The 23,907-nt window shown below is 43.3% G+C and overlaps 1 protein-coding gene across 5 annotated transcripts in view; it reads right to left on the reverse strand.

The window, feature by feature from the left end:
* The window catches only part of PPP6R2 (protein phosphatase 6 regulatory subunit 2), a 298,731-nt gene that overhangs the window by 97,937 nt on the left and 176,887 nt on the right, over positions 1-23,907 (reverse strand). For 2 of the 5 annotated variants that reach the window (XM_056573055.1, XM_056573058.1), the window contains exons 19-22: positions 20,702-20,883; positions 17,922-18,087; positions 15,153-15,241; positions 13,623-13,827 (exon numbers count right to left, since the gene is read on the reverse strand). In XM_056573055.1, coding sequence (XP_056429030.1) covers positions 13,623-13,827; positions 15,153-15,241; positions 17,922-18,087; positions 20,702-20,883 — 642 coding nt within the window. Of the gene's footprint in view, positions 1-10,683; positions 10,702-13,622; positions 13,828-15,152; positions 15,242-17,921; positions 18,088-20,701; positions 20,890-23,907 lie in introns of all 5 variants that reach the window. The other 3 variants (XM_056573054.1, XM_056573056.1, XM_056573053.1) reach the window with 2 other exon arrangements.

The raw sequence follows: 23,907 nt of genomic DNA on the forward strand, positions 1-23,907 counted from the left end.
AGGTCCTCAAGGGTCCACCGCAGTTTTTTCAGTGTGACCCAGGCCCTATTAAGGGTTCAGGGTGCTGCATTTAGCCCGCCCCCCCCCCCCCCCCCCGCACACATACTTCTTTGGTCGCAGCGTTTTTCTTTTTTATAACGGTGTGATTTCTAATCACACACAGTTATAAATAAAGTTCACACCAAACACACACACACACACACACAAATCCCCTCCCCATCATGACTTTTCTGTGTTCTTCCTCGTCCTCCTCATAATCTAGCACTGTAGAGGAGTCCCCTATACGGCGGTGGAGACGCTGCCAGGCGAGGCCAGGCACCCCCCATTAAAGTGACCCAGTTGCCGACACTAGTACGAGCGTCCATGCCGCTCGTAATAGGAGTCTGACCCCCCCAGACAAGTGTACCGGAGCCCCCTTCCAGTGAACCTCTCTAGAGACCCCCAGAGGGATATCAGCCACTGATTCCTGAGTTTGTTGGCGACTCAGGTATCTGGATTGACACGGCCGGATACACGTAAATAGATTATTTTAGTTATTATTTCAGTGACAGCTTTGTCAATCTAATGGTGGAGCAAACGAACTTGTACACCCAACATTGCCCACCACCCTGATTAGTTTTTGGCTAGATCCAATGAATGGTATGTCATTGATGCAGCCGAAATGAGGACATTTTGGGGCCTCGTGCTGCATATGGGCCTGGTCAAAAAACCCAGAGTCAGACAGTACTGGAGCAGGGACGTCCTCTACCAGACCCCATTTTACAGTATGGTCATGACACGGAAGCGGTTCGAGGCCCATTCAGAAATGCCTCCATTACACTGATAATGCGGCATGTCCCCCCTTAAGTGATCCCGCCTATGACTGGCTTTACAAAGTGAGGCCAGTCATCGATCACTTTGGGGCCAAATTTTTGGAGGCCTACGTACCGCTCAGGGAGCTCTCGGTAGAGGAGTCTCTTATTAGTTTTAAGGGGAGACTCATCTTCCGCCAGTATATTCCCTCGAAGCGGGCACGGTATGGCGTGAAACTCTACAAACTTTGGGAGAGTACACTAACAAGTTTAGCGTATATGAGGGACGAGATTCCTGTATTGAACCCCCAGTATGTCCCCCCCACTCTGGGTGTTAGCGGGAAAATTGTTTGGGACCTTATACACCCATTGCTGGATAAGGGTTACCACCTTTACGTGGATAACTTTTATACCAGCATCCCTCTGTTCACATATCTTGTTCATGGTAATGGCAGCTCACCTGCCACTGTGCGAGGTATCACAACAACGGTCCTCAAGCCTGATTGTATTCTGGACTACAATCGGTATATGGGGGGGAGTTGATCTCTCTGATCAAATCCTCAAGCCATACAACGCCATGCGCAAAACACTGGTATGGTACATAAAAGTTGCGTTCTACTTGGTACAGGTTGCCATGTACAACTCTTTTGTACTGTCCCAGCAGATGGTAACACAGGGACATACCTCCAGTTCCAAGAAGAAGTCCTAAAGGCCCAGATCTTTGGCGAAGGAACTGAAGTTATAGGTGCCAGGATCGACCCAGGCAAACACTTTCAAGGTGAAGTCCCCCACACTGGAAAGAAGGAACGATCCAAGAAAAAATACAGTGTGTGTCACAAGAGGGGGATTCGGAAGGACACCACCACTCAATGTGACACTTGCCCCAATCATCCGGGCCTCTGCATTAAAAACTGCTACAGGGAGTATCACACTTCCATGCAGTACAACATTTTCCCTTTTCATTTTAAGTTCCCATAATTTGACCCCAATGTACCAAGTCCAGAGTACATTCCAAGTTTTAACCCCATAAAACACTAAGTTGCTCAAAAAATGTTTCATCAAAAAATGTTTTTAATAAAAAGCCTGATAAGACCTCTGGGGGTATTTTCTCCAAAAATGGGTCACTAAGTAATTATCATCGGGGGACTTTTTTATATTGAGACATCAGGTTAGGGACGGCCACACACATCACATTCCCAGAATTATGATTCAGAGCATAGGGTTTGGGGTGGGCAAGTTTTTTTGTTTTGGCTATGCTCTGGGTCATCATTCTGGGAACATAACCTGTTTTATCATTTTATGTCCCACTGTACCCCACTTTAGTAACTTAGTGTACCCCATGTAACACTCCTTGAGGGGGGTCCTGCTGTTCTGGCTCCATAGGCAACTGTATAGATGCTCAAGGCCCCTGACAGCGTTCCTGCTCTTCTGAGACCTGGTGTGCACCCGCAGAGCAGTTTACTTCCAGATATGAGGTATGTCCTTACTCCAAAGAAATGTATTTACATATTTACGGTGACATTTTCTCCTGTTACCACTTGTGAAAATGAAAAATTTGGGGTAACCCCAGTATTTTAGTGTAAAAAATCAAATTTTTCCTTTTCACATCCCACTTTTTTTTTTAAATACGTTTTATTGAAGATTAAACAAACATCAGACAAATCGCCTCACAGAGCAAAATGGTATAAAGCGGAGTACACAATTAAAAGAAAGGCACTGAGAACATATACAAGTAAGCAGGATGTAAACGACATAATATCATATGAAGATCCGGCATTAATCAGTGCAGTGAGGGCACAATCTGAGGGAAACCAAGAACAACCAGTTGAGTAACCTTAACACAAAAAGAGGGTGAACAAGGTGAACGAAAAAAAAAAAAAAAGGAAAAGAGAAGAAAAGGGGGATGGTATGTAATATAAAATCGGCAAAATAATATTGAATAGAGGCCGTAGTGTAGAATTCAGCAGATATTGCCACATCTAGTCACAAGTGCCAAGCATAGTGTTTCTAATGTTAATGTTAAAGCAGACCCATGCGTCCACAGAGGGGAGGGAGCACACACATCCAGCACAACATCCTAACACACATAAATCAAAGTGGTACATACAACCACATCTAGAAAGGGAAGGGCAGTCATGACCTTAAGTCCCCTCAGGGGATGCGGAGTATGAACATTGGGTCAATGGTGAGGAGCACCAGGGACCCCACACAGAAAGAAATTTACCAGGGCATTTTCTATTCTTATAAACAAGATGGGAGAAGGGTATCATAGCATTAACCAAAGCTTTCCACTGAGACAGGGAAGGCGGGCCGGGGTCCATCCATTTGAGGGCAATCGCCTTCCTAGCAAAAAATAAGGATTCTCGCAGTAAAGTGCGCACATAATGTGGCCACACTTCCTCATCCAGAACTCCAAATAAACAAATCAGAGGGTCACACCCCGGGGAAGGTTGGATAATTGTGGCAAGAAGACCAAGGACATCCTGCCAGAAGGATCTTATATCAGGGCAAGCCCAGATAAGATGCCAGAAATCAGCTTTAGCCGCACCACATCGATGGCAGGCGTCCGAGTCAGAACGACCCATTCTATGCAAACGAACGGGGGTGATGTAACTATAATGTATAATATTTAATTGAATCAGTTTATTATTAGCAGAAGGAGACACCACCATATGTGAGGAAAGCATCTCCTCCCAATCATCTTTAGTCAAATTGGGAATATGAGATTCCCAGTGTCGGATAGCCGGCAACCGGGAACGGGAGTTCTTGGCCTGAATGAGGTGCGTATATAGGATGGACACCAGTCCCCTAGGACCCTGCGATTTTAAAACACCAATAAGAGGGAATGCCGATATGGGTGCACGTCCAGCAGGGAACTGTGTTGACAATGCATGACGGAGCTGTAGGTATTTAAAGAAGCAGTGTCGGGGTAAATCATATTCTGATTGCAATTGCTCGAAGGAACACAAAACATTATCCCTATACACATCGCCCAGAGTGAGCACACCAGCATTCATCCAAAAAACAGAGTCTAGAGTCTCACCCACATGGATGAGAAAGGGGTTGTGCCATAGAGGGGTATCAGACGGGATATCAGCATATCCATATACTGATTTAGCGGCCCGCCATACTTTTACAGCCAGCTTATGTGAAGGTAGGTAAGCACGACCCCCTAGAGTAGGGCTTTCTAAAAGCATCCGGGGAGACACTGAGGGGACGAACCTATCCAGGCATTGTTCAGAGTCGGGCATGGAGTCTCCCAGAACCCAATGTCTAATATATCTCAACTGCCCTGCCAGGTAATACAAATAAAAATCAGGAAGGGACATACCCGCCTCCAGCTTGGGACGTTGGAGAGTGGTGAGACTAATCTTAGGTCTACTAGGTCCCCAAATAAACGGAGACAGAAGAGAATGTACAGAATCAAAAAAGGATTTAGGGACAGGAACAGAAGCATGTGCTAGGGTATACAAGCATTTGGGGAGAATAATAAGTTTGATAAGATTAATACGTCCAGAGACGGACAGTGGCAGCTGGGCCCATATCCTAAACTTAGATTTAATGTAGGGCAGGAGGGAGAGAACATTGACCTCAAGATCCAGCATGGGATCCCTATTGATATACACCCCCAAATATTTAAATGTAGTGACAACCGGGAGACCACCCAACGTCGGGGGCCACGCTCTAGGCAGTAGAGGCATGACCGCCGATTTGGACCAATTAATGAACAGTCCCGAAAAAAATCCGAAACGATCCATCAGGTCGATCGCATAGGGGATCATTGTAGTGGGGTCGGACACAAAGAGAACCATGTCATCGGCATAAAGGCCTATGCGGTCCTCCCTACCTCCCACAGACGTGCCCCGGAAACCAGGATCCTGACGTATACGCAAAGCAAGGGGCTCCACCGCCACCGCAAACAGAAGCGGGGACAGGGGGCACCCCTGACGCGTACCACGGCCTAGGTGAAATAGGGGAGAACACACACCATTCACCAGGACCTGGGCCCGCGGACACCTGTAGAGGAGGGAGACCGAGGACCTAAAGTTGTGACCAAAGCCAAACCTACAAAGCACTTCTAAGAGGTATCCCCACTCAATCGAGTCAAAGGCCTTAGCTGCATCAAGTGACGCCACGGCCCAGTCCCCTCCCATAACACCACCCACCTGGACGGCAGTTTGGACACGACGGATATTATCCGAAGTAGATTTGCCTGGCATAAAGCCGGATTGGTCATGATGCACAAGCGACAATACAACCCGATTCAGTCTATTGGCCAGGGCTTTAGTTAGTAGTTTATAATAAAGGTTCAATAAGGAGATAGGCCTGTAGGAACCGCACTCCATAGGGTCTTTATCAGGCTTTAGGAGGACAACAATCGTCACCTCATATAAGGAATCAGGCAGGACCCCATCAGTAAAGGCTCTGTCATACATAGCTAGCAGAGGAGGCAGGAGTACGTCACTGTACTTCAAGTAAACCTCCAAAGGGAGGCCGTCAGGGCCCGGAGACTTACCCCTGGCCATGTCAGCCAAAGCTTCTTGCAGCTCCAATAAAGTGAGAGGAGCATCTAAAAAGTCCCTATCTTCAGCCGATAATTTAGGAAAATCAATGCCGTCCAGGTAGGCAGCCAACTCAGCAACACTATACTGCACCTGCGAAGTATATAAAGTAGAATAAAACGTAGAGAAACATTGTAACAGCTCATCATTACCCAACATGACGGACCCATCCGAGGCCCGGAGTTTAAGAATAGGAGCAACAGAGGAGTTTTGTCTGACTATATGAGCCAGTAACTTACTAGATTGGTTCCCGTGCTCAAAATAAAACTGTTTGGTGAAGAATAATTTCCTATTGGCCTTTTCGTGGAGGTGCAACATATATTGTCGCCCCTCCCGTAGCCACAAGATCTCATTAGCCTCCGACGGGTCCGCCACATAACGAGCCTCCAATTGTGCACAACTCTGAGCCAATTCCTCCTCCCTCCTAACTGTAGATCTCTTGATGAATGAAATAGTAGAGCGTAAGCACCCCCTCAGATAGGCTTTCAACGTTTCCCACACCAGTGCCGGGGACCCCTCGGGGGTATTAGCCTCAAGAAATACTTGAAGTTGATCAGGGATTCTATCATTAGGGCCAATCTGATCCAACCAAAAGGGGTGGATCTTCCATCTACGCGGTGTGCCAGAACCGACCATGGAGACATCAAGCAATAGGGGAGAATGGTCAGATATAGCACGCGGCTCGTAGGAGATCGCGGTGACCTGAGACATAAGTAGCGAGTTACCACACGCCAGGTCGATTCTGGACAGTGCATGACGCCCCAATGTGTGACATGAGTACTGCCTAGTGTGTGGGAACCTTTCACGGAATATGTCCACCCACCCCACCTCCCCCAGAAATGAGGAAAGGGAATCCCCGCCAGTAGCCAGGACAGTACCTCTAGCGCTATGACGGTCCAGTGTGGGGTCTAACACCATATTAAAATCGCCCATACAGAGGACCCGTGCTGAGGGATATGCAGCAGCAAAAGTGACAGCCTTATGCAATATTTCCATAGAGGCAGGGGGAGGATTATAGATGAAAAGAAACACATACGGGACATTGTTCAAGTAAGCATGCACAAAGATGTAACGACCCTGAGGATCCCTACGGACCGCAACTGGATCCCATCTCACCAATCTACTAACCAATATTGAAACCCCTCTAGAGTAGGACGAATGGAAGGAATGATGAGACCATTGGACCCAAGGCCTAGACAAAAGGTGGGCTCTATCAGGCGTTAAATGGGTCTCCTGAAGAGTAACTATATGAGGGCGGTGTCTTCTAATATGTGCAAATATCAGGGCACGCTTGCGCGGTGTACGCACACCCCTAACGTTCCATGACATCACTCTAAGACTCGCCATAGTAGAGCATTGCACGGGCATACACATACAACAGCCACACACCAGACAAGATAAGACAAGGACGCACGGGTCTGCTGACACATGACAGATAAGCAATCAATGGCCGAACACATTCACCAGATAGCATCTGAGGTAGAGTATATATACAAAGCAACATCCCCCTAACAATTATATAACCAGTTAACCAAAGAAAACATAGAACAATGTATACTTGAAGCCAATCAGGCATCAGAAGAGCAACAGCTCCATCTAGTGGGGAGAACCTGCTTACATATGCAAAAATAGAGAAATTGACCTATACAATATATGCATAGATAGTAACCCAGAGGTAGGGACAGAAGAGAATGTAAGGCGAGGGCAGACCAGGAGGGAGCCCTTAGAGAAAGGAAAAAGTCCAAGTATCAGAGATGAAGATAAGAGAGACGAGGGAGAGATTTAGAATGAAGAATGGCTAAGGGAGGAAGGGCAAGGGCAGCTGGGAAGGCCTAAAAAAAAAAAGGGGGGAAAGGAGAAGAGGAGCCAGAGGCCATTGGGAGAAAGCAGACGAATAAAAGATAAAGTAGCATGAAATCCCGCTCGGGGAAGGGCACAAGAATATATACAAGTCAAATTGCACATATGCGGGGGGAGAGGGGGGGAAGGAAGGAAAGGAAGAGAAAAGGAAGGGAAAGGCGGACATGGATTGGGAAAGGGGTAGGAGAGCCCAATAAAAGGAAGGGAGGTGTTGGGAAAAGGGAGGGAGGAGGGGGGGGGGAAAAAGGGGGAAGGGAAGAGGGGGGGGGGGAGGGAGAAGGGGGGGGGGGAAGGAAGAAGGGGGGGACGGTGTAGGTGAGAGCAAATATGCCAGGGTACATCCCGACCAGCAGCTATCAGAGGGGACTTGTATATTGCGTAGGGTGGAGAGTCCAGGGAGATAAGACACAGAAAAATAAAAACAAAAACATTTCGGCACCGACATCCTGATATTATCCACGGTATGGGTTATAAAGGTAGTCATGGACAAAATTCACTGCATGCCCCTGAGCGGACATGCCAGAGTGTCAGGGAGCTGGAACCTAGCAAAGGCGCAGCAGAGCGTCCGACATGGTGCCCAGAGCATAGTCCACGGTACAATCAGGCGGTCAGATAGTAACATAGGTCTGCCACAAAGACCAGTCCCATGGATCAGGAGGGGGGGGGGGGGGTGGAACATATCATCAGGGCCTGGGGGAAAAGGTGGTAGTCCAGGGGACCAGTTGGGAAGGGGGCATCCAGGTATGGGAAAGGGGCACAGTACCTGTTCCGTGGCCTAGAGGTCCTGAGCTGCAGCCATTCATGAGGAGGGAGAAGAAATAGAAGAAAAGGGCCCTCAGAGCCATCCCAGTCCGAGTGCAAGATAGCAGGTCACAAGTCCATAACGGGAGGGCCCGGATCAGCGCCTCCCGCGCAGCCAGTCGTCCGCCTCACCCGGGGAGGAGAAAAAGATGGCTCGATCTCCGTCTACCACCCGGAGGCGTGCAGGGTAAGCCATAGAATAGGGCACACCACGCTCCCTCAGCCGAGCCTTCACCGATGTGAAGGAGGCCCTCTTGCGCTGCAGGTCAGATGAGAAATCAGAGAAAATGGATACCTTAGCATTGTGCACCTTGATCTCAGGGAGTCGTCTAGCAGAACGGAGAATCATGTCTCTGTCGTTACAGTTGAGAAAGCGCGCCAATAGCGGGCGCGGGGGTGCCCCAGGAACCGGCGGCCTAGCAGGAACTCTATGTGCCCTCTCCACAGCATAGGCCGCTGAAAACTGAGCGTCCGGGAAGAGTTCCTTAATCCAGGTTTCAATAAAGGCCCCAGGGTTCTGGCCCTCCGCCCGCTCAGGTAGGCCAATCACCCTGATGTTATTCCGGCGCAGCCGGTTCTCTAAATCATAATTTTTCTGCCGGGCGCCCTCCAATTGCTCCTGCACCTCCCGAAGGGAGGAGGGCAAGGGCTGCACAGAATCCTCCAGTGTTGAGATACGGGTGAGAGACTCCGTCTCTGTGACCCGCTCACGGAGAGTCTGCATGTCCTGACGCAGGAGGCCTACGTCCACCCTTACCTCCTCCAATTTGCCGGTAAGAGATGTCCTACAGGTCTGTATGGCCATGAGAAGGGTGTCACTAACCTCCCGCAGAGTCGGTTCAGGAGAGTCTGGGAGATCAGGCGGCAGTCCCTTCACCCCTACTGCTGCAGAGCGCGCTCCAGCCTGTCCAGCGCCATCTTGTTTTTCAGCACGGGCATAATCTCTGAGCTTCTCGACCGCCGTGCGGTCTTTTTGTTTAGCTTGATCCGGTTGAGGAGGCATAGTACGGGTCCTCAGTCGGGTTCGTGGGGTCAAAGTCTCCAGGATTCAGTCCAGGATAATGAAATTGCAGGTCCTGAGCGGGAGCACTTACTCCATGCGACCGCTCATCTCAACCGCCAAGCCACGCCCCCTCTTTCACATCCCACTTTAATGAACATTTATCAAACACCTGTGGGGTGTTAAGGCTCAATGTATTGCTTGTTACGTTCCTTTGAGGGGTGTAGTTTCCAAAATAGTATGCCATGTGGTCCTGCTGGGCGGTATACTGGTTCATACCGAATACTGAAATTTTTTTCCTGCAAGATATGAATTTTTCCTATACCGCAATACCGGTTGAGCCCCCCTCGAATTAATGAATTATCAGTCGCAGCTCCCACATCGGGCAACTAATCATATGTGACCCGCGGGCGCTGTTCTGCTTCTCTCCCCCCGGTTTATCAGCCCAGCGCTGCACTGTCCCCAACATCGGGGGACTAATCATGTGTGACCCGCGAGCGTTGCTTCTCTTCCCTCCCCCCTTCCCACAAATAATTATCAGCCGCTGCACTGTACTGTACTATCCTGTGCCCGGGCTTCAGATATAAACAAAATAAACTTTAACTCACCTTCCTACGGTCCCTCCGCTGCTCTTGCTGCTTCCTGGGGATGGGAATGTCACAGAGCCGTCAGCCTATCACCGGACGCAGCAGGGCTTCGGAGGAGAGAAGCAGCGGCCACGGGTCACATTAAAGGAGGGGGGGGGGGGGGTAAATACCGTTCAATACAGTGAAACTGCCATAATTCACAAAAATACTGTGATACACATTTTTTGTGATACCGCCGAGCTCTACCATGTGTTTTTTTTTTTTTGATGTTCTGGCACCATAGGGGCTTCCTAAATGCGACATGCGCACATGTGCACAAGCCTCCTCTTATACAGCCAGTGCACACTCCTGATTTCTGACGTCTAGCTACTGAATCCTGGGGGATACTTGTCCCAAGGCCAAACCGGTAGGTGGCACAGCGGGTGCACACTCAGTAGTAGGGTGTTACAATTGGCCTATAGTGTCCACTCCGTCTGCTAATGGTTATGGAGCAAGGAAATCCAGGATGAACACTGTAGAACTGAACAAGTGCACTAAAAATATACCAGGCGAGTAATCAGTATGCCAGGTGTAATTTTTTGTTACAGAAAGCAATGCATATGATTTCTGCAACACAGTGCCCTAACACAAACAAAAGACTATACGGTGAAAAAAAAAAAATCAAAGGCTATGAATACCTTTGCAAAGCATTCTTTATTCTTTCTTTGCACTCATTTTGGTGCAGAAAACATTTTCTCCATCAATAGCTGATAAAAATGTTGCCCATTTTTGCTTCTACGGCCTCTGATTATCTATGTGAGCTCTATTTTCTCAAAAACTTCTATATGTATAGGCACATATTTATTGTCTGTACTGCTCCTATATGAATTATAACATTATACAAGAAATATGTAATTATGCATTATAATCATGTAACAATGACAGCAATGAGTTGATATGTACGACACATGGGGAGTCAGTTACATATAGTATAATGAGAGTTAAACATGCATTTAATGAGGGTGGTAAAGAAAATGTGAGACTCTCCCTGCTCCTTTGGGTGTTTGAGGTGCTTGAATCCTTTCCTGGCATGCTGTACATACCCTGCAGGTGTAAAGATTCTGAGCAGTAACCACAACAGGAGAGAAAACAAGGTAGAATGACAGGGTATGACACGAGAGAAAAGATAGAGGAAACAGTAAAAATAAATAGTGAGGACAAATCGAATATGATGTAAATTCCAGTGTTCGTACAAAGAAAAAATGAGTCCTATGTATGAAGTTTATGTTTAGTAACTAAAATGAATTTTAAACCACAAAACTACTGACAAGCTAACAAAGTACTTACAATATAATGGGGATTTCGTTTTGAAAAGTGTGATTGTGATTATTATCAATAGTTTCCCATTAGCTTTTATTATTTTAGGACAGTGTTATGCAACCAGCGTCTCTCTGATTTCCTGCATGTTGACCCTTAGCTTCCTATATTTAAAGGAGATCTGTAGTACAAATTTTTCAGAATCCCCTGTCCCCGGGCTTCAAAAAGTAACAAAACAACTTTAACTCCCCTTCCGAAGTTCCCCCGTTGCGCCTAAATCGGTGTGCCGGTCTTCTTCCTGCTTCCTAGGGATGATGAGTCATACTGGGATTTCAGCAGGGCACTTGCTGGAATATACCATGCTTATTTACGGCCCTTGGCTCTCTGTCTCTTAGCACTTTACAAGAACCTAGGACTGGCACTTTACAGGTTGTATTGGAATTATTCTTGCTCTGGGACATTTTTGTATATTTATTGTATTTTATCATCTTTATGTATATTGGGCCAATTGGAATAGTGCATTAGAACTGTATGATGCAGGTGCCCTGGGAGGGGTCCAGAGGGATCCTCCCTGTTGTGGAATGGTATTTGGACCTTTATAAATGTGTCTGTCCACTTAATTCTTTGTATCTGTAATAATGTCATAAAATGTTCATGTTTATCTAAATAGGATTTCTGGGTGAGCGCTATTATTGTGTATTTTTCTTTCTTTTGTTGTTTCACTGTGCTCAGCGTAGCGCTGGCCACAGCGATGTCCTGCCTCGGCCGGTAATAGGCTGAGTGTAGTGTCATGTAAGGAGCCCAAGCAGCAGGGAGAAGACGGGGTCCAGGCTCCTTGCACGACACTGCGCTCAGTCTATAATGGCCAAGGCAAGACTTCGCTGTGGCCAGCGATACGTTGAGCTCAGTGAAACAACAAAAGAAAGAAAAATACACAATAATAGAGCTCACCCAGAAATCCTATTTAGATAAACATGAAAATAAAATAGATAAACATAAAATTGTTATTACATGCAGCTGGCGATACGCTGAGCGCAGTATGACTCTTTGTCCCCTGGTAGAAAAGCGACTGGGCAACGGGGGAACAACGGAAGGGGAGTTAAAGTTTGTTTTGTTACTTTTTGCGGCACGGGCACAGGGGTTTCTGAAAAATTTGTACTACAGGTCTCCTTTAAATGTGTTTATGAAGCTAGATGAAATTAAAGGGGTAGTCTGATTACTCATGCACTCAGCAGCAACGATATCCCACCTTAGCCCAATTACTGGCAGATTAGGTGCATGACATTACATCCCCAAACCAGAAAGCGCTGGACAGGGGCCGGGGGGGTTCGGAGTGGAGCTGCACTATTGCAGGGGTGCAGGAACGAGGAAAATAAGAGAGCATTCCTTATTTTTTTATTTTTTATTTTTTTTAAACTTAACCCCTCCCTGACTAGTTTTTTAAAAGAAGTTAAAGGCCGGACTACCCCTTAAAGAACAATTCCCAAAAGGCAACAACAGCAAGATAAAGAATTAAAAAAAAAAGTGTCTGACTAGGGTTCTGCATATTTGTGCCTTTATTTGTACAAATAAAGTCAATAGAACTTCCAATCTATTTATTTAATTAAAGGAGAAATGTGGCACTAAACTTTTAACTTTCTCTCTGCCCAGGCTGCAAAAACGTAAACTTTTACTCACTTTTCCTACGTTCCCATGTTGTGCCGGTATTGGCATCCTGTTCCCCCGGCGCTGCTCTGCTCCATGCTTCTTAGGCTCGGAACATCACACAGCGGTCAACGTATCACCGGCCGCATCGATCTCCCGTCTCAGCCTTTGATAGGCTGAGCACACTGTCATGTAATTAGCCAGCCCGAGCTCCTTACATGACAGTGCGCTCAGCCTATCACCGTCCGAGACATCGCTGCAGCCGGCGATACGCTGACCGCAGTGTGACGTTCCGAGTCTAAGAGGCAGGGAGCCAAGCAGCGCCGAAGGAACGGGACGCTGATACCAGCGCAACGTGGGAACGTAGGAAGGGGAATTAAAAATGTTTTTGTAGCCCGGGCACAGGGATAGTTAAAAGTTTAGCGCTGCATTTTTCCTTTAATTAATTAAAATCCTGTTAATTCTGGGCATTGGAGTCAAGTGGGCAGCCCGGCATTCTCTGCATGAGCATTAATGCACAGATAGTAGTCAGTCACTGATTAGGACCACCCCCAACTGGCACCTAAGCCCAAAATGAACAGGATTTTCCACTAAATTGTTACATACACAAACATATATCAGCCAACTCAGTTAATATTACTCTAAACATGGCATCTGCCAACTAGACTGCATTTTCAACATGACAGAATAAATATAAGTTGTTTAGGGAAATCTTAGGAGGTTCCACCACATTAAAATCCTATCAGTTTGCAGAGACTTAGGGTGAAAACACAACCTGAAGTTTTGACTCAGATTTTAGGTGCAGATTCTATCCCAAAATCTGAGACTATATAAAGCATAATGCATGTGGATAGAGTTTCCAAACCCCGATATATTTGAAGCTGAAAAAAGATATTCGAAATTCAGGGCATGCTGCAGCATGTATCGATTGGTAAAGATTTTAAACCAATTTTCCGTCTTAATGTAACACAAATATCTAATGTGTGGACTTACAGCCCCCCTCCCCCTTTTTTTTTTTTTTAGCTACGGTAAGTGTTTATTAGAAACTACATTTTCATTACATCCAAACTTGAGCATTTACCTACTAAACGTAGCCTTCTCATTCTTGGTGTCCATGGTGAGTCTGATAGTCTCATGTCCAGCTCCAGTGCTTATAGTTTCAGTAATAATATTGTTTTTGTCGTCTTCTTCACTGTCAGAACCACCGGAGGAGCTGCTATCTGAACCAATTACTGGAGCCTTTCTGGCTACACATACATTCCACACACAGGGGGATGTGGCACTGACTGTGGAGCCAAAAAAGGCAAAACATTTCATATAAATGTATGTCAAGTCACACTAAAAATGAGTTACAGTTACATTTTCTTATCATAACAATCATGTGTTGCTGCACTTAAAGGGGTTATCCAGGAATAGAGAAACAGAGCTTATTTAATTCAAAAACCGCTCCATGTCTGTCTCCAGTTTGGGTATAGTTTTGCAGCTCAGTTCCATTGAAAAGAATGGAACCAAGTTGTAATACCACACACAACCTGGGGAAAGACGATAAGCTGTTTTTGAAAGAAATTAGCTCTGTTTTTCTATTCCTGGATAACCCCTTTAAAAATGCCATCATAAATAAAAATCAGATTCTTCATATTTTCCTGTGCTAAACACAAGGAAATTGAAACACTGTATGTACTATGCAGCCCTTATAGAAGAACAATTTGCCACAACACCATTGTCATTGCATGAAGTGGAAGAGCATGACTTCTAACCATCCAAGGCAAGAGCAAGCTTAGCTCCTTCAAGTATGGCCATACAAACAGTACCAATGTCATGGAATAATCTCAAACCCTTTATGGTCATTGTTTTATGCTTGTTATACTACATTAACCCCTTAATGACAAATCCCATTTTGCCATCCATGCAGCTGTGTGGGGGCTTGTTTTTTGTGGGATCAATTGTGTTTCGCGATTACATCTTTATATAACCATAAAATGTACAGCGAAGCAGAAAAAAAAATTCTGATTGGAAAATAAAAAATATATATTTATCTTACACTGTTTAGTACTAAGTAATATCATCATACTGATCAGTACTACTGGCAATCTTTTTGTACAGCCTGGCACTCCAGGCTGCAAAAGAACATAAACCATCCTGCCAACCAGAGGGAGGCGAGGAGACCTCTGACAGCCATTTGAGCTAATCGAACTCCCGCGATTGCATTGTGGCGGTCAGATACGAAAACTGGAACCCACCGGACCGGCACCCCCATTTTCACTAAAGTTCCCTCGTGCAAAGTTACTCACTGCATCGCTGTACATTTAAGGCAGGTGTCCTTAAGGGGTTAATTCGGTATGTTGCTTAAACTTTAATACACAACTAAATCTTACTTCACAACATCACACTCACCATGGAGTGCAGATGATAAAGCCGGAATAATGCAATATTTTAACTATATATGAGTTAGCCAAGCAGCAACAACAATATGTGTGAGGGTAAGCAGACTCACTCTGGACATTGGATTTCAATGTGATTTCACTGTGATATGAAGTGATTGCTAAGGTAGCAATAATATTGAATAATATTTAACTATTTGTTTCTATTGAACAGTCAAACTTATCCTTACAGAATTTTTCTTCACTCTGCTTTGAATGTCCCTCAGACGCACTGCTTTCAGTATCCACTGGTGAACTGCACCGGGGACCAGATTCAGAACTAAGAACAGAAGTAATCGTGAATGAGCAATAATATCTTTTGATCTGTATTGATAAAAATCCTAGACTTATTGAAAAGTAGGCAATGACAGGATCACTAAATATTTTTGTAAAGTATTTAAATGGGCATTGTCAGAATCAAAAACTTTTTATATATGGAACATCTTTGCAAAACATTAATCTTTCTAATATACTTCTTATTTCCTTTATAGAAATCATGGCTTATAAAAATACCACTAGGGGTCCCCATACCGTACCGCTACAGCATCATCTTTGTCCCAGTCAAGGTACAGGCTAGAACAAAGTTCAGGAAGTGAGGGCGGAACTAGCATTCTTCTACGCTCACTCCTGTCCTGTCTATCAGACTTGAGTCTGAAAACAGAGAGAAGGGGGTTACAAAGCAGCCTGGAGTGATTGGATGAAGAGACCCAGCACAGCACACTCAGGGAGGAAGTGAATGCATGGTGAGTGATGGCCGACTCAGTGCTAGCCTCCGACATGCCCCTTTCTGAGCAGTGGATGTCAGAATGAGTGAGCAAATCAGAGGTATTTGTGGGCCAAATACAGAAGCTAGACACATAAAAAACATGTAAACCATCTGCATGACCTAGTGAGTAACTTATATAAACATTTGTTTTTTCTGTGATATGACCGGTACACTTTCATTATCCCTATACTATGTCAAATACATTTACTAATTCACATTTTGGCAACATTGCTTTTTTTGTTAGGCCTCAGTGGCTTGATGTCTCTTATTTTACACAAACTACTAAACATGTCATTTAGACTGCAGTAAATGATAGACTATTTTACTATTTACAGTACCATAATCTATGGTATTCCCTAAAACCTACCACTTAAACCTGGGTGCACTTCAAATAAAAAAAAAAGTCAGCTTTTACACAATATTGTTTTAAGTTGACTTATTTTTTTAATATTTCGTTATAGTGGGAGGAGCTTTATTTTCCTCATACCAAGATTCTAACCCCCTGCACCAATATAGAATAAATTGATAAAATTATGTCTGCTTCCAGTCACTACTAGGGGGAGATTTCTGCATACTATTATTGGGTTTAGTCTATAAGCATAAAAACAAAACAGCAAACACGACTTTGTATCAATATATCAAGCTAGTGCTTATTACAATTAACCTATTGTGTACTCCTACACAAATGTAGCACAACAGAAAAAGAGATTGGAGACACTTATATATGATAAAAATTATATAATTTTATTAGGTATGCATTAAAAAGTTAATTTTAAAATTACATATAGGGAGAAACATCCACAAAGTGGAGAGACAAAGGCATTGCTCACAGACAGATCCACATTAGTAAATTACATAAGGAAAAGTGACATGGTGCATAGTCACACGTGTGCATATAACAGCACATATATAGGCAATATAATGCTCTAACTGTCATACAGTACAATGCACACAGTGAAGACAATAGACATACCAGGCTATAACATCCAATTCCTATCAGGGTCTGCTGGAGCAACGCCCCCCCCGGGGTGGCGTTGCTCCAGCAGACCCTGATAGGAATTGGCTGTTATAGCCTGGTATGCCTATTGTCTTCACTGTGTGCATTGTACTGTATGACAGTTAGAGCATTATATTGCCTATATATGTGCTGTTATATGCACACATGTGTGACTATGCACCATGTCACTTTTCCTTATGTAATTTACTAATGTGGATCTGTCTGTGAGCAATGCCTTTGTCTCTCCACTTTGTGGATGTTTCTCCCTATATGTAATTTTAAAATTAACTTTTTAATGCATACCTAATAAAATTATATAATTTTTTATTATTTATAAGTGTCTCCAATCTCTTAGTCTATAAGCAGTATACACTAAACTCCTAAGCATCCCCAAGTGCCTGCTGCAGGAAACCACAACTTCAGCTGCCCATGACTGGTACTCAGTCACAGGGGAAACCACAACTGGTATTCAGTCACAGGGGAGGGGACACGGCAGCTCCAGTCCCGCTTGCCAAGCCCTCCTTCTGCAATTCAAGCTTGACTGACAGCCTGAGATCAGATAAAATCCATGCACTCGGGCTCCCAATGAAGCCAGTCTTAGCGAAAGGAGGGCACCGCAAGCATGACTAAAGATGCTATGTCCCCTCTCCTGTGACTGCATACAATACTTGCTTCAGGTAAAGTTATTTTTTGCTCTAAGCAGGGTCTCCTCGAGCATTGTAATGCTGTTCTCCTTACACTGGCCCCAGGGATCTGACAGCTTCTCTTTAACTCTATGCCTATGCAACAGATTTGGAGCAGTGTAGCAGATAAACACACCTTTGAATGTTTGATAAAGGCAGTTTGCAGAAACAATGCACTTGTACACTTTATGGTGTGAAATAAAATTGGAAGCCTTCTTCTATAACCGGACCTCTGTGGCGTTTTTGCTGTGACTATAAACCATATGGAAATTTGATTCCAGCTATTGCAAGCTGGTAGGTCAACTGAAAGAACTGGAGGTGGTCTGTGCTGACTCTCTTTCCTTGGACAGGCTTTTTAATATATTATAAGAATACACTAATATATTAATTATGGAGCAGGTCATGATGTTCTGAATTTCCCCAGTATTTTATTCTTGCTAGCTTTTATAGCCTCATATGAGATTAATCATCTAATGGTATAATTTGCTGATCTTGATTCCTAATAAAAACCTACCAACAAAATGGTTGAAAGTCTGTAAACTTGGCCCATCCCTTTTCTTCAGGAGTGGAGGTTTCTGGGGCAGGTGGATCCCACACATTAGAACCTACATCCAAAGTTACAGAAGGAGTGGGAGGTTTGGAGTTCACATGCTCATCAAACACAGCAGTCCATCCAGTCTCTAGTATGAAAACAACAGTGAAATAAATAAGAATAAACTTCATAGGGAATGCAGAAGAATTTTGATTTAAAAGGGGTTGTCCCCAAAATAAATAATACTATTTATTAATAAGATCACACATAATATGCAAATTTTTCAATAATAGAATAATTTAAAAAGAATCATTAAAAAAAATGCTGCTGTGTCTAGATATCACTGTTAAATACTTGTTTCCTTCTCTGAATATCCATCTTGTGGGTTTAAACTAATGGTCAAACATGTTTAGCAGCTTGGTCCAATAGCCTGAATTTCCTGGTACAAAGGTGGCGGAGGCATTCATGCAACTGTACAGGCCAGTCAAAAAGAATCAGTGAAACTTTTTCTTACCAGTACTGGACATATAAGAAGGATGTTCTGAGAAAGAATCAAAACAACACCAAGAAGTGCCAAAACAAATATGTAGCAGCAATATCTTAACACAAAAGGAGATTTATTAATTATTCAAATTTTTTTATGTCTGATCTAACAGTAAATTAATATTAAAAAAATTCTGTGACGAGTTTATAGTATATTTTTTGCTTAAATGGGCACTGTCAGAATAAACAACTTTTTATATGTTGTACATCTTGGCAAAACATTAAAGGTGTACTCCAGTGGAAAACTTTTTTTTAATATCAACTGGTGCCAGAAAGTTAAACAGATTTGTAAATTACTTCTATTAAAAAGTCTTAATCCTTCCAGTAATTATTAGCTGCTGAATACTAGAGAGGAAATTATTTTCTTTTAGGAACACAGTGCTCTCTGCTGACATCTCTGTCCATTTTAGGAACTGTCCAGAGCAGCATATGTTTGCTATGGGGAGTTCCTCATACTCTGGACAGTTCTTACATTCAATAGTTTTTTATTGAAGAATTTTTTTTCGTAAAAGCAAAGAAATACACACAGTGGATTAAACAGGTCCATAAGTAGTAACAGAAGAACAATGTCCAATGGACAACAAATGGTAATACAGGAACATATTCCATCCTGTCTACATGAATCTCAATACAAATAAACAGGTAATGTGGGACGTGTCCGCTAACCCTTACAAATAGTGTTATATTCGAGAGACTACGAGTAAACACAAGTGTACGGTCTTATGCTTGGAGGGATAATGAAGTGGTGGAGAATTTCAAATGGACGTGCAGTGTGGAGAGTCAATCCAGCACTGCCATTTCCTGAGAAAAGGAGAATATGTACCAGCGCCAGCAGCTAATATTTTTTCATATGCATAAGTATTGTTGGTCTTTTGTAGGATCTGAGAAACATGAGGAGTGGTTGTGGATTTTCAGTGGCACGTTATTAGATTGTTGGCAATTATGCATATTATGCAAAATATAGCTCACATGGACGGGGGTATTAAGTGGAGGTCCAGGAATAGCAAAGCAGATTGTGGGGACCACACTAGATTAAGGTTAACACTTCAGTTAACAAAGCTAAACACCCTTTTCAAAAAATTTGTATTAGTGGGCAAGTCCAGAGAACATGGAATAGAGTGCCTCTAGAATCACACTGTAGCCAGCACAAATCTGAGTTAACAGGGTAGGCCCTAGTAATTTTAACAGTGGTGAAATACTAACGGAGAATGTTTTGTAAGTCAACTAAATATGGGTGGCACATAAGAAGGATTTACCGTAGTAATACTACTAAAGGCTTTCCCCCATTCCTGAGGATCCCGTGTCATATAGAAATCTCTTTCCAATAATCTCAAAGGATATGTTTTAGAGTAGACATCTGAGTTGGAGTATAAGGTGTAGGGTACTTTAAGGCCCAAAGTATTGTTTGTTAGATATCTGAGGGTGGAGGGGTCAGGGCTGATTTTGGAGGGTCTGAGGGAGTTGAGGAAGTGTTGTACTTGGAGATATTTATAGAAGTCTTCTCTGGGAATGTGGAACGTGGAGGTCTGTAATTCCAGCCTGAATCCATGTAAAAAAGGGTGAGGTTAGGAATGGAAGCTTGTATAAGAAATAGGGTAGATTCTCTATACATGCCTCTCTGGTGGATTCCAATTTGCTAAGATACACTCTGGACAGTTCTTAAAATGGATAGAGATGTCAGTAGAGAGCTCTGTGCTCCAAAAAGAAAAGAATTTCCTCTGTAGTATTCAGCTGCTAATAAGTACTGGAAGGAATAAGTACTGTCCAGAGAAGCATGTGTTTGCTATGGGGATTTTCTCCTACTCTGGTCATTTTTAAAAAATTGACAGAGATTTCAGCAGAGAGCACCGTGCTCGCGGTGTCAGCAAAGAGCTTTGTGTTTCAAAAAGAAAAGAAATTCCTCTGTAGTATTCAGCAGCTAATAAGTACTGGAAGGATTAAGATTTTTTTAATAGAAGTCATTTAAAATCTGTTTAACTTTCTGGCACCAATTGATTTAAAAAAATAAATAAATAAATAAAGTTTTCCACTGGAGCACCCCTTTAACCTTTGTAATATAACACATGAGAACATTTTCTTTTCCTAGAAATCATGACTTCTAAAACATTGGTATAACTTTTTATTATATAAAAAAAATTCTCTTTTTGCGACCAGAGCACCCCTTTAAAAACATGAATCATAGTTCACAAACACAATTTCATTTTTCATTTAGTTTTCACCTTCTGATATGGTACTCTCTCTCTGTGTGGGAGGACTACCACTTATTGGACTAAGATTTGGAGGTGTTTCTGCATTGTGACAACCCCCCTGCCCTTCATCATCAGTTGCAGGGCTTCCCTCTGGCTCTCCATTCTCCAAGTCACTGCGGGATGAATCCTCGGAAGATTGTGATACTCCAAACCTGCAACTTAAAATATTAGATCAATGTACAGGGAGAAGGACAAAATCTTTTTTCCTTAAGCAAATGCTCTGGTACACACTCAGAATAAATATTTTCCTAAAGATTTATTTTTTCCTTTCCTGACATACATAATGTGTTATTATGCATACCAGAAGTCAGAGAGCTGGAAGAGGACTGTTTAACTCAACCTCTACACAATTGTTGCCCAACCAGGGTGCCTGCAAATGCTGCAAAAATGCAACTCCCAACATGTTCGAACAGCCTTTGTGCTGTGCAGGCATGTTGGGAGTTGTAGTTATGCAACAGCTTGATTCACCCTGGTTGGGAAACCCTCTCTACACTTACACAATACAAACTATACATTTGCTGACATCTATAGAGAAATGGTAGATGGACAAATGCAATAAAAATAAAAAGTGCTGTGAAAAAGTATTTGCCCTTTCCTGATTCCTTTCCATAAATGTTTCAGTTCATCAAACAAACTTTAATATTACACAACCTACATGGCCCGATGTGAAAAAGTAATTGTCCCTTAAACCTAAAAACTGTTTGCGCCACCCTGAGCAGCAACAACTTTAACCCCTTAAGGACGCAGCCCATTTTCACCTATAGGACGAAGCCCTTTTTTGCAAATCTGACCACTGTCACTTTAAACATTAATAACTCTGGAATGCTTTTATTTATCATTCCGATTCGGAGATAGTTTTTTCTGTGACATATTCTACTTTAACATAGTGGTACATTTTTGTGATAACTTGCATCCTTTCTTGGTGAAAAATCCCCAGATTTGATGAAAGAATTTAAAATTTAGCATTTTTCTAACTTTGAAGCTCTCTGCTTGTAAGGAAAATGTATATTACAAATAATTTTTTCGGGATTCACATACACAATATGTCCACTTTATAATTGCATCATAAAATTGACGAGTTTTTACTTTTGGAAGACACCAGAGGGCTTCAAAGTTCCGCAGCAATTTTCCAATTTTTCTCAAAATTTTCAAACTCACTATTTTTCAGGGACCAGTTCAGGTTTGAAATGGATTTGAAGGGTCTTCATATTAGAAATACCCCATAAAAGACCCCATTATAAAAACTGCACCCCCCAAAGTATTCAAAATGACATTCAGTAAGTGTTTTAACCCTTTAGGTGTTTCACAGGAAAGGCAGCAAAATGAAGGAGAAAATTCAAAATCTTAATTTTTTACACTGGCACGTTCTTGTAGACCCAATTTTTGAATTTTTACAAGGGGTAAAAGGAGAAAATTTAAACTTGTATTTGTAGCCCAATTTCTCTCGAGTAAGCACATACCTCATATGTCTATGTAAAGTGTTTGGCAGGCGCAGTAGAGGGCTCAGAAGCAAAGAAGCCACAAAGGGAGAGTACTTTTTCTAAAATGGTTTTTAGTGAAAAAAAAATTTCACTAAAATGTTGGTTTTCCCCCAAATTTCAAATTTTTTAAAGGGTTAATAGCAGAAAAGGCCACCCAAAATTAGTAACCCCATCTCTTCTGAGTATGGAAGTACCCCATAAGTGGACCTGAAGTGCACTGCGGGCGAACTACAATGCTCAGAAGAGGAGTCATATTTGGCTTTTTGAGAGCAAATTTTGTTTGGGGGGCATGTTGCATTTAGGAAGCCCCTATGGTGCCAGGACAGCAAAAAAAAAAAAAAACACATGGCATACCATTTTGGAAACTAGACCCCTTGAGGAACGTAACAAGGGATAAAGTGAGCCTTAATACCCCACAGGTGTTTCACGACTTTTGCATATGTTAAAAAAAAAAAAAAAAAAATGTCACTAAAATGTGGGTTTCCCCCCAAATTTCACATTTTTGCAAGGGTTAATAGCAGAAAAGACCCCCCAAAATTTGTAACCCCATCTCTTCTGAGTATGGAGGTACCCCATAAGTGGACCTGAAGTGCACTGCGGGCGAACTACAATGCTTAGAAGAGAAGGCGTCATATTTGGCTTTTTGAGAGCAAATTTTGCTCGGGGGGCATGTCGCATTTAGGAAGCCGCTATGGTGCCAGGACAGCAAAAAAAAGAAAAAAAAAAAAACACATGGCATACCATTTTGGAAACTACACCCCTCACAGAATGTAATGAGGGGTATAGTGAGCATTTACCCCCCACTGGTGTCTGACAGATCTTTGGAACAGTGGGCTGTGCAACATTTTTCATTTTCACGGACCACTGTTCCAAAGATCCGTCAGACACCTGTGGGGTGTAAATTCTCACTGCACCCCTTATTACATTCCATGAGGGGTGTAGTTTCCAAAATGGGGTCACATGTAGGTGTGTTTTTTTTCTTTTTGCGTTTGTCTGTCAGAACCGCTGTAACAATCAGCCACCCCTGTGCAAATCACCTCAAATGTACATGGAGCACTCTACCTTCTGAGCCTTGTTGTGCGCCCCCAGAGCACTTTGCGCCCACATATGGGGTATCTCCGTACTCGGGAGAAATTGCGTTACAAATTTTGGGGGGCGTTTTTCCCTTTTACCTCTTGTGAAAATGAAAAGTATAGGGCAACACCAGCATGTTAGTGTAAAATTTTTTATTTTTTTACACTAACATGCTGGTGTAGACCCCAACTTTTCCTTTTCATAAGGGGTAAAAGGAGAAAAAGCCCCCCAAGATTTGTTAGGCAATTTCTCCCGAGTACGGTGATACCCCGTATGTGGCCCTAAACTGTTTCCTTGAAATACAACAGGGCTCCAAAGTGAGAGAGCGCCATGAGCATTTAGGCCTGAATTAGGGACTTGCATAGGGGTGGACATAGGGGTATTCTACGCCAGTGATTCCCAAACAGGGTGCCTCCAGCTGTTGTAAAACTCCCAGCATGCTTGGACAGTCAATTGCTGTCCAGAAATGCTGGGAGTATTTGTTTTGCAACAGCTGGAGGCTCCATCTTAGAAACACTGCCGTACAATACCTTTTTCATTTTTATTGGGGAAGGGGGGTGGTAGGGGGGCAGTGTACGTGTGTATATGTAGTGTTTTACTCTTTATTTTATGTTTGTGTAG

This window comes from Hyla sarda, chromosome 4 (assembly GCF_029499605.1).
Source record: "Hyla sarda isolate aHylSar1 chromosome 4, aHylSar1.hap1, whole genome shotgun sequence".
In the NCBI taxonomy this organism is placed as follows: Eukaryota; Metazoa; Chordata; class Amphibia; order Anura; family Hylidae; genus Hyla; species Hyla sarda.